General features: G+C 37.1%; 1 protein-coding gene across 1 annotated transcript in view; it reads right to left on the reverse strand.

Annotated features, from left to right (window-relative positions):
- Window positions 1-11,254, reverse strand: part of FAF1 (Fas associated factor 1) — a 258,161-nt gene that overhangs the window by 183,160 nt on the left and 63,747 nt on the right. The window contains exon 7 of the mRNA XM_025206090.1: window positions 586-691. Coding sequence (XP_025061875.1) covers window positions 586-691 — 106 coding nt within the window. The remainder of the gene's footprint in view (window positions 1-585; window positions 692-11,254) is intronic.

An 11,254-nucleotide genomic window follows, 5' to 3' on the forward strand; every position in this document is an offset into this window, starting at 1 on the left:
TCCAGTTCTATAACTGGAGGGTCAAGATGTATATCACAGACAATATTTGTTGCTAGGGGATTTAATTCCTACACTGTTCTTTGTGACAACACCTCTTGCTGGCCACTCTAGAGAACAACAGTGAAATTGTCTGTACAAAGAAACCACTTGCAACCCAGCCAGAGTTAATGTATTGGAAGAGAAAACCAAGTAGTGCCATACTTTCTTAGTACATGGGAAGGCTGCAGGTTAAGAGAAAGCAAGTTAGAGATAACTTTATGGGATTCAACATACCTGAACATCCAACAACTTCCCTCTAAACTACTTAATAACTAATTTCATAATTAACATGATGCATATATTTTACTCTTAAAGTGTAAAATGTTACAGAAAATCTATTTCTTTTAAATATGAAAACTATTTGTATAAATTCTAGGGCAGGTTTTTACCTGATCTACAGTAATCTTTGACAACCCAGTTAATTAAAACTAAAAACTGATTAATGAAACAAAGAAGTTCCAACCAGAACCTACAAGCCCTCTTTAACAGAGTTGACATTAGATATAATGAGCTACATTTATTCTTCAGCTGTGTGAGAGAACTAACCTCCTGAATGGTACTGCTTCCTGAGAAGTTGAGGTTGTACTCCCGCTGGACTTCTCGATGGGTGATGATCAGCATGAAGTTTTGATTTAATGACTCCTGCAGGGCCCTGAAATGGTTGAAAGAAAAACAAGAAAACCAGGGATAAGCATGTTCTAGCTTGCTTTACCGTTAGCTGCAAAAACCCCAGGAGTAGCCGAAACCCAACATGGACAAGTCTAGGCACAATGTTATCATCTCTTTTTCTGCTCCTAAAGACAAGAGAGCATGCTGAGAATGACCAAAGGCTAACCTGCTAACTCCTTCTCTGGTAAGGTGATTGCCACCTCAAAGGCTATGTTTTACTCTCTCTTAATTTAAAAAAAAAAAAATTAGGCCATGCCATTATCATAAATATTAGCTATATTTAGAACATATATTTTTTCATTACCAGGCTTGCAAGTATATCTACATTCAGACAAACAAGCTACAATATACATCGGAAACCTATTTTAAATACAGAAGGAGAAATCCTGCAGTGACTTCAGCGAGGCTTCCCGAAATGTAAATCAGGGCAAGATTTGACCTATATAGAATAATTCAGCTCATATAAATCCAGATAGATAAGAAACAGAAAACTAGCTAATATAGTTTTTATGAATAAGGCTACTTTAGTAAATATAATTAAACAGGTTATGCTAAAACACCAACACAGTATTTATATTAACTCATCTATTCCAAGGACAGCTGAACAAAACAATGTTTATCCACTTTATTTTCCTGTATCATGCTCTTCTGAGAATGATAAACTTTGTGATCATTCAGATCTGCACAACTCCAGGTTACTGTTTTCCCTTTAAACCCAAATTTGCCTTTGACAATGAAGAAAAACTGAAGAGCAGACCTCCCATGCTGATGAGCACAATTATACCTTAAGAAAGATTTTCATATTAACATGAAAGCCCCAGTTTGCTTTCTTTTAATAGAATAGCTGATTATGATCTGCATTTTTTCAACACAAGGTTTATTCAACACTCATTTGAAGATGTCCACAAATTAATTTGTTTTAGATCTCAAGTTAAGTTCCCATATAGAAAATAACTATGTAAGTAAATTTATTTCCATCTTTTCCAATCCCAAGAATAACTTACAATAAAAATACATGATAATACTGCAGAAGTCAGCCAATGTCTTTTACGTCTTTAATAACTGTAATATTATAAGGTACAATACATGACATGTACATAAGTGAAAAAGTAATTCTATACTTCATACCTGGAGTTGACTGCATCTGCTACAAACTAATTCTAGAAAGTTTTAAAATTGTTAACTGTACTTCAACAGAGATTAAATATTTTCTGGAAAAACACATTCTTAAACACGTTTTTACTTCCTCATAATGGAGTTTGGATTGTGAAAACTGACTGACTGTTAGCCTAATTTAAAAAAAAAAAAGTATCACTGGTGTTTACTATTATAACAGCATTAATAAAAGGAAATATGGGCTGGAATGCAAAACACAACTATACATGTAATGCAATGCCCGTATTAAGTCTGCAACTTTTTTGTGTTGGAGAGAGTTCAGTGGAAAGTCCATTATACCCTGGTCTCTTTTTATTCCTTCCTTTCAGAAAATTGCTGTCTTTAAAAATTCTCTCTTTCAAATTATCAGTCATTTGTACGTTCCAGTATGGATGGACACACATACAGATATGCATGCTTTTTACAGCATCACTTTACAATAAATTGTTCTAACACTACTGAACAATTTAGCAACAAAAGTTAAAAGCCAGTCCTGCAAATCTATTGCACGTAATCTTGCTCACTATAATACTTCAGGGCACGAAACATGTCTGTTTTGCAGTGGTGTAGGGACACAGCCAGGTGCCCGGGGACAGGCGCAGTGGCAACTTTCAGTTGCTGCATGTTCACAATTGTGATTGTGCAGCTGGCAGCAACAGCTTGTTTTTTTCACTCCCTCCCCTCCCAAAATTAGCACGGGGGTGTTTGCCCCATTTGCAAAGACGTAGTTTCATTCACTGTGCACAAGGGGTGGCAGCACAAGGGGTGTTTCATTCATTGGCACAAGGGGTGTTTGCCCCGTTCACTAAGACACTGCTTTTTTGCAAAACACAGTCCAAGCTTTTGACATCCTGGGAGCTTGCTAAGAACGTCCATCAAGTCCCTTGGAAGCCATACCTAATGTCAGTACATGTAACGGATTCTGACAATCGGAAATTGGTCAAGAAAAAAACGACAGATTATGCAACCCAAAGCACTCCCTTGTCATGGACTGGATAGTTGTGGTCTTAAATTTTGTTCCTGTTCAGGAAACCACAATGTCTTAAGAACAGGTGTCAGCAACCCAAAGTCCCGGGCCTGATCCGTTCCACAGAGCCACACGATCAAGCCTGTGGACATGGGGCTTCTGTGGCAGGGAGCTTCCAGCAATAGTCACTCTGCCTTGCCGCTACAGGGAAAAGCAGTGGCAATGGCTAGGTCCTAGCACCTGTCCGCCTGACCGAAACTGGGTCATTCCAGCCCAGAAAGGTTACCGACTGCTGCCTTAGAACGATCAGTACTTGGAGACGCTGCACTTGCACAATGAATGAAACAAAGTCTTACTGGATGGATTCCCACAATCTTAAGCAGGCATTTCCTGGAAGCCAACACAACTTTAGGATGTACCTCACATGTCTGCCATCAGCAAAGCTGTTATATTTTCAACTTTCTGAAATTAAATTAAGACTGTGTACCTGTCTGTTTCCTTTTCTGGCCCATTCTTATTAGACTATTATCAATTGATCGTTATGTCCATGTTACATTTATTATGGCAAAAGCCAGACTGCCCCCAAGCAAGATTGAAGCACCAAAATTTCTGGTCATCTTTTTCACATCTTCTCTAACATTTTAGAAAATATCTACTTTCAAACTACACAACTTGGTTGGGAAAATGTTAGCATGTGAAGCTGACATACACAAAATTACACTGGAATATACTAGGAGTGCTTGTTACAGCTGCTTCCTACTTTTTTTTTTTTGAAAGTTTTCTGCAGTTGTTAACACTTGCTCTCTATTTCCCCGATTCAGAAGTCAGCACTATATATATCTCAGGCATTTATAAGGACATCAATTCCAGTGATATGTTGGCTGAAAATATGATCATTAACCAGAATTGCTCTTCATCAGGGGACAGTTCTCCACTCCTTCCTCATGCAGTATCTTATTTGAATTTTGCTGGAGTAGGAGATATAGACAGAATTGTTTTTCCTCTTATCTTCTCATCTGGCTATTTTACATGAAGAGTATAAAAAAATTAAGACCAAGACTTTCAAAAACAACTAGCCATTTTTGTGTGTCAGTCATGGCTGCCCAACTAAGACAGTGTGAAAAACCAATTGTCAGTGGTTGGCTTCTCAGTAAATTCTCTAACTCGGGCTCTTTTAGGATGGTCACAAACTAATGCCACAAAAACTGATGTATCAAAAAAATCACTCGTTGCTTCTGACAATCCTGGCATATAGCTATTAAATTACCTATTCTTCAAAAACGTACTAAGACATGAATAGTACAGTTTAATTATTAAATTAAAAGTATATTTAAAACCATTTCAAGTTATAGGCAAGTTAATAAAACAGGTGTTTGAAGGCAGGCTCCTAACTCCTTAGACAAGCAACTAAATAAGTAATTCTGATCTTAAAGGGTCTAAGAAATGAGAAATTCCTCAGCATTTTTGAGGATCCACCCTACACCCTCAGTTAATTACTGGGGGATCCACACACTTGAAAATGAGGATGGCACCCAACTTTTAAAATCTTAGCACAAGTGTTTCCTTCAAATGTGATCAGTTTAAGCAGAACAGACTTTTCCAGATAAAATATCAACAAAAATTTGGGCTAAATTCTGTTTCCTGCGGTCAAGATCTGAGTCTCAGTTAATGGATAGCAGCATATTCAAAAATCACCAAGTGATACTAGAACTATGTCCTCATTCTGCACACCCCAGCTCACAAAAGAATCCTTATTGATTGATGGACTTCATATTCCCATTTATTGCATTCCTGGCTGAAACAACTGCATACTTCATGGTCAGTGTGGGGGCAAGAAAACCTCATAATGCCATGTCCCATACACCACGGCAATCGGGTATGCATGTCCCCGAGATAACCAAATCCGGAAACTGGAATACAAAGTTTGTGGCCTGAAGGGAAGCTTCTCCCTATGTCTGGGCTTAGCAATGAAGGCTCAAATAAGTAGGTTTTCACAAGTACTATCACTTATATTACTTATTATTTGTATTCTCCAAGAGCCTAGAAGCCACCATTATGAACTAAGGCTCAAGTAAGGTTGGCACTATGAAATACACAGAAAAAGATGATCCCCTACCCAAAAAGAGGTTAACGTCTGCCTAATGTGCTTAAAATTAATAAAAGGTTGTGGGTTTTTTTACATCAGAAATCTCAATGCTCCAGTTGCAACTACTTGGTTAAACATACATGGCATATTTTGGTAATTATCTTATGCAAACAGTTCAAAAATTAACACAATACAACACAATACAACATACCTATCACACTATTCAAAGTTAAAACTTAGCTTCTGAAGAATGTGCGTGTGTGTGTGTGTGTGTGGGTACTTCCAATCCTGTAGCAGAAAATAAAGCTTACACTCTACCTATACAAAGCTGAGGAAGTTGGTTAGTAATTACAGTATTCTAATTTTTCATCACATTAAATGATCAGTTTTCTAGTTATTGTATAACACTCTAAAATCCTGATTAAAAAACTAGTTTCTTTTTATATGCAAAATAATTTGGTTATATATCACATGAAAGCCTCAAGGGTTATTTTCTATGCATTTGTTGGCAAACTAACATTTTAAAGCCCTAGGCGTTCTTTGAAATAACAAGAGTAGACTTATCCAACATGAAATTATAGAACTATAGGACTCAAAGGAATGGCTTGGGCCATCAAGGCCAGTATCCTGCATTCACAGGCAATCATTTATCTTGAGAGTATTAAAAATCATCCTCTATAGCCCGTCGTCCATCTCTTATTGTGGTCATGGTTTAATGCTTCATAAGAGGGGTAGGGATACCGATACAACATTCATGAGGGATTGGTTAAAAAAAGTCCTCTCTGTCCTCTACAGGCAACTAGCAGAAACCCTGAAGCGTAGGATTACCAAACATCTCTCATCTGAGGACAGAGTTGCCAAAGAGATATCAAATACTTGAATTCACATATCACAAGCATTGCTTTTTGATCCAAGAACAACCCTTTCCTATCTCCTTTCCCTAAACCTGTCAACCCCCTTTCTGAACCTAGGCAAGCTCGTTGTCCCCTTTACTCTGTTAAGAGCATTCCACAACTTCATTCTTCTAATTGTTAGCAACATTCTTCTGTCGAAAATGGTTCATAACCAATTTGTAGCCATTTCATCTCATGTTGTTGTTCTCTAACTGAAATAGCTTGTTCCTCACTGATATTAATGCTGTAAATGTATTTATAAAAAAGTAAATGATCTCTCTTCTCAACCTTCATTTTGCTAAGCTAAACAAGCAAAGCTCTTTTAATTTCATCCCAAAAGGAAGATTCTCCATTCCTTGAACTATCCTACTAGCTCTTCCTTGCATCTGTTCCAGTTAAAATTATCCATGAAACTAAAAAAATATTGTTAAAACTAAAACAAAAATCAAAATTCACCTCTGCTAGTATTTTCCAAATGTTCTCTTTTCATTCAATCCTTATCATTCTTTTTATGAAATTCACTAATTTTTCCCATTAGGCAACATGTTTTTGAGCCCTCCCAAAATCCCAGAATATTATATAAATAGGTATGACACATGGTAATTAACATTTCCATTTTAAACTTACAGATTTCTACAAGCTCGTGTCAACAGAAGTCCAAATTTACTGTAATTACAGATTATTTACATTAAAACAAAATAAGAAATCAGTATGTAAATGTAATGTTTGTTGTAGCTAATGCTGCAGGCGATGGCAGATTAGGTTCAAACAGCAATCAGTTAGAAAATCTGGCTAACATGTAAATGAGCAGCAGCTCTTCTGTTTACATTCTATTGCATTTTAAACTTCAGGATTTTAAAACTGTCTCATGAGCAGATGTGAAAATAAAACATTAATCTTACCATTATTATTATTGAAGCTTTCAAAGTAACTAAAGCAAGGCACTGCTCCTGTCCAGCTAAACAGACAATACTAATAACTGGAGTTGCAGATTACATCGTTCTTAATTAACACTCTGCTACAGTTGTTAACATACACTAAGGCACCATGTCATAATCACCACTGCTCTGTAACAATCTTTAAACGCACGTAATGAAGGAACAGCCTATTACTCTGAAGATACTTTTTCAAAATTTCTATCTATCCATGTGATTTACCTGCTCATATATTTTGAGTTAAAGGAAATACACTGTTTACAAAAATTCTTTACAGAAGCCTACATAGTAAACAGTTTTTAATTGTTCCAGATAATTTAATGGTACTGTAACTAGAAATAGGAAGCCTCAGACCTTCCAGTAATTCACAGAACATAGTTCACAGAAACATACCAGATTTCTGTTCACCTAGACTAATCACAGACCGTCAAAAAGCCTGAGGCTTACCTGATTTAGTGGCAGGTTAGTCTAAGATGAATAGAGTGAACCAATAGCAAGTGAGCAGACATTCACTTTTGATTCCGGAAATGCAGCCACATGCCTGCAGTGGCCCAGGCCAAAAGCCAGAGGGTGCTAAGGGCACGCCTCCCTGCTCAGCTGCAGCAGACAGCTTGGCGCCAAGGCTAGCCTGCCCACCCTGCGAGGGGGGAGCGGGGCTTGCAGGGGAGGTGCAAAGCATCTTGGGATGCTGGGGGATTGTGAGTTAACTTGACTCTGGAGCGGATCTGGGACAGAAGTTCAATAAACTGATTCAACCTAAATCAGTTCAGTTTGAGACTCCATCCATCCAAGTTTATCCTAAACCCATCTTGGTCATCTGAAAGTGGTTTATATGCACTGAATGTCTATGGTGTTACAGATTTGAACCAGTTTCCAATAACTTCTACTGGTTTGTATGCAATTTCTGTCCCTCGGCCTACAGAACAACTTGATAAATCTGGTGTCGGAGAGATTCGTACAGGAATAAGAGCCCCTGGAGATGAAGTGTGCATGCATGGCAAGGAAAGGGGAAGACACGAGAGGATCCTTGGGTCCACACAGCAAGCCATTCAGCCATCCCTTTGCTTTCTCTCTACTGTGTTTACCAATATTTCCTTTCCACCCTTGGTTTGGCCCATTTGGATGCAGTAAGAAATAAAGGTAGCATAAGGTAGCCCCCAGATAGCAGAATAGTTGCCAAGGAATTTATTATTCAGTGTTTTAAGACAGGCACACTGTAGCATCCTGCGTTTCCGTTGTCTTTTGTCTTTTTTGGATAGCTAAATATGACAAAGGGAACCTACTAAAATTATAGAAGCAGGTCATGTATGTTTGCCTGGTCTTTAAGATTTTTTTTTTTAAATGTGTTAGTATAGCAAGCTATGGTTACTACTGCCATGCTGCTGGCTTGTTATGATCCCAACTTCCACAATATTTGACAGCTAAATCACAACCTGTACCCTTGGTTTTACTACCACTCAGTTGTAATTCAATGTACTTGTGTTGACTATAAAATGTTTGTTGGCCTGACACACCATGAATGGTTGCAGATATCCTAGCAGGTTTTTTGTTTAAACTGCATAATCACTTTGCTGTAATGTTTAAATGCTAGCCTTGATCAGCTGAGGTGTTAAATTCCTCAGCCAGTCTGCCTCAGCCAACCTTGAAGCATAGGAACAGATGGGGGAAGTATATTTGTAGACATAATTATCCTTCAGTGCCAGGGACAGGCACAAGGTACAAGTCTGTAGAGTAATGGCCAGAATTTTTTTTTTTAAATAAAAAAGGGGCATGAATGTCAAAGGGTCATGGGCTGGAAACTCAGACTTTTGAAACACTGCACTTTACTGGAGATATTACAAGTCAAGATTATTTATCTCTGCAAGAAATTATAAGGGCATTTGAAGAAACAGGCAGATGGCAGACTCTTGAATATGTGGCAAAGTTCCTTAACATCCATCAGTGAATAGATGTTATCTGCAATTTTAAAAAAAGTGTGATGCTAACGAACTAATCTAAATAAACACTGACCTATCAGTAGGCAGTAAACAGTGTAACTGGGTTTGGTACATTGCTTCAATTAGACGTGTTTTGATCTCCATTGATGCTTTAATTGGAGACAAGCTTCCCTTTTCATCTAGAATTTATGACTTCAGGGAGATGATCTAGCCTTCAAATTATAAATGTTTAAGTATCCACTAATTAATCATCATTTAGTATCTCAAAGCTTCCAAACTCATCTTTAAAATACTACAAAATAATTCCCACTAGGAAACAAGTTTCAACTGTAAAGTAGTGACAATGCCACCCTAATTTTACTAGGATATATTGTGGGTTTGAACACTTTAAAGTGATCAATATTTTTTCATTCAATATACAGGACTATGAAATAAAGCAAATATCCTTTTAAAACCTGCTTCTTATATTTGAATTTAATAAACAACATTTAAAAATGAGTATCCCTCTAAGCTTTGAACATTTATACAAAATTAGATTTTCAATAATAAATAATGTGCAACCAGGCCTGGTCAAAAAGTTTTCAACTTTCAGAATTGATGTAAAAATGCTGCATTGCAATTAACACTGAGGGCGGGGGAGCAGGAGGGCTCAAAACAAAATTTAAATCAAGAATATTTACCCATACAGCTTTAGCTATTTGTCCACTATTTATATATACACAACTGCTCAGTGTCTTGCATTTATGACTATAATTCCTGCCTATAAGAAGAACACAAATAAAATCATAATATAATCACATCACCCCTCAACATGGCTTCTGTCCAAAAATCTGACCTCCTAAAATACACGTTTTACCATGTCAAAAACGTTAATACATCTAGGCTTTGATAATCCAAGAATGGAAAACTGCCCTAAAGTTAAAGGACTACCAAAGTTTATGCTATGCATGGTTCTCTGTCCCTCCACTTTTTTTTCAATTTTAAATTAACATCACATACATCTGTATACCTCTACTGAACTAGTATGGCTCTACAGCAGAAGTTATCTTTAGTAATACTCTCTAATAGTGCAGGAAGGACATTTATCTTAAGATTTTTAAAAATGATTTCCAAACCTGTATTATCCGCCCTTCTTTATCATCAAGCCCATTTCCTCCTTCATTCCTACACACCTGCTTACTCATAACACTCTGCTGTACTCCAGTTAGAAGAGGCTACCTAGAGAAACTGTGGCATTTCCATTCTTGGAAGTTTTCAAGAGCCGGTGAGACAGACACTTGGCTGGGATGGTTTAGTTAGGGCTGATTCTGCCTTGACCAGGGGGCTGGGCCAGATGACCTTGTGAGGTCCCGTCCAGCCTGACTTCCCTATGATCCCAATTTTCCTTTAAACAATTGCTCGCATAGAATTATCAAATAAAAAATCTGATTCAAAGCAGCACCATCATCAACTACTACTGTGAGCACTGTGCACAGAGGCTTGGATTCAAAAGGAATCCAAAGACACCTAAAGGAATTAGGTGCCCAACTCCTATTAAAATTATTTGAGTGAAATAATTCCCCTGGGGGCTTTTAAAATCCAAGCTAGCACTTTCATTCCCTCTGTGAGACACAAGTAGCTAAAAGTAATACTTGACTCTTATATTCTTACTAGTTACGATGCAGAATTTTTGCTCTTCAATTGATTTTCAAGTATTATCATTACTGGTAACATATCTGTGTTTGTAACTATCTCTACAGAGATCCCAGTAAGCTAATACCCAATAACAATAAAAGAAAAAATAATTACTTCTTAAGACAACATGACTGCAATTTATTTTATCAGTGATGTGTGGTTTGAATGAGTAACAATGCAACTGTTCCTATTTGCTTGTTCTGTTGGTAGGACATTATATTCTATTAGACTCAATTACTGTGCACCCCCTGGTGGCTATGTAATAATGTTAACTACATTTTTATGAGTAAAATTCATACTACAAAAGAAGTATCAGCCAAAGACAAGTTTTGGTGACCAGACTGGACCATAAGAATCATATATTAATTGATGACTGAGATAATTACATTTAATTTTTAACAGAATAATCATGTATTCATTTTAAAAACTGAGCATTATTCAATAAGCTACTTTAATGCTATTGGTTTTTAATTTAATGATTTAAAGCAGAAAAGAGCAACACAGAAGATAACTTCATTTCCTTAATTGAGAGAAATTATTTGGCATTATCACCTACATGCAAAAGTCCACAAGTCCAGTGAGAGGTGACAACATAAGCTAACATCTTAACTATTTGGAAAGGAATAATGCTGAACTGCTGGTGATCTGAGGATGTTTTATAGATACTTATATCTTTAAAAAAAACCTTACATAAGATACATCTTTAAAGGCCATCTTCTGCTCTTTGGGTGCAAAACTGCATTTGCATATATATTCATCCACACTGATGAAGCGTAAAACTCCGTATGTACACTTTCTTCATAGTTTCATAGTAGCATAGTAGCTAGGGTCAGGAGGGACCTGGATCATCTAGCCTGACCCCCTGCCACAGGCAGGGAAGAAAGCTGGGGTCCCAAGAC

This window comes from Alligator sinensis, unplaced genomic scaffold (genome assembly GCF_000455745.1).
Source record: "Alligator sinensis unplaced genomic scaffold, ASM45574v1 scaffold256_1, whole genome shotgun sequence".
NCBI classification, from domain to species: Eukaryota; Metazoa; Chordata; order Crocodylia; family Alligatoridae; genus Alligator; species Alligator sinensis.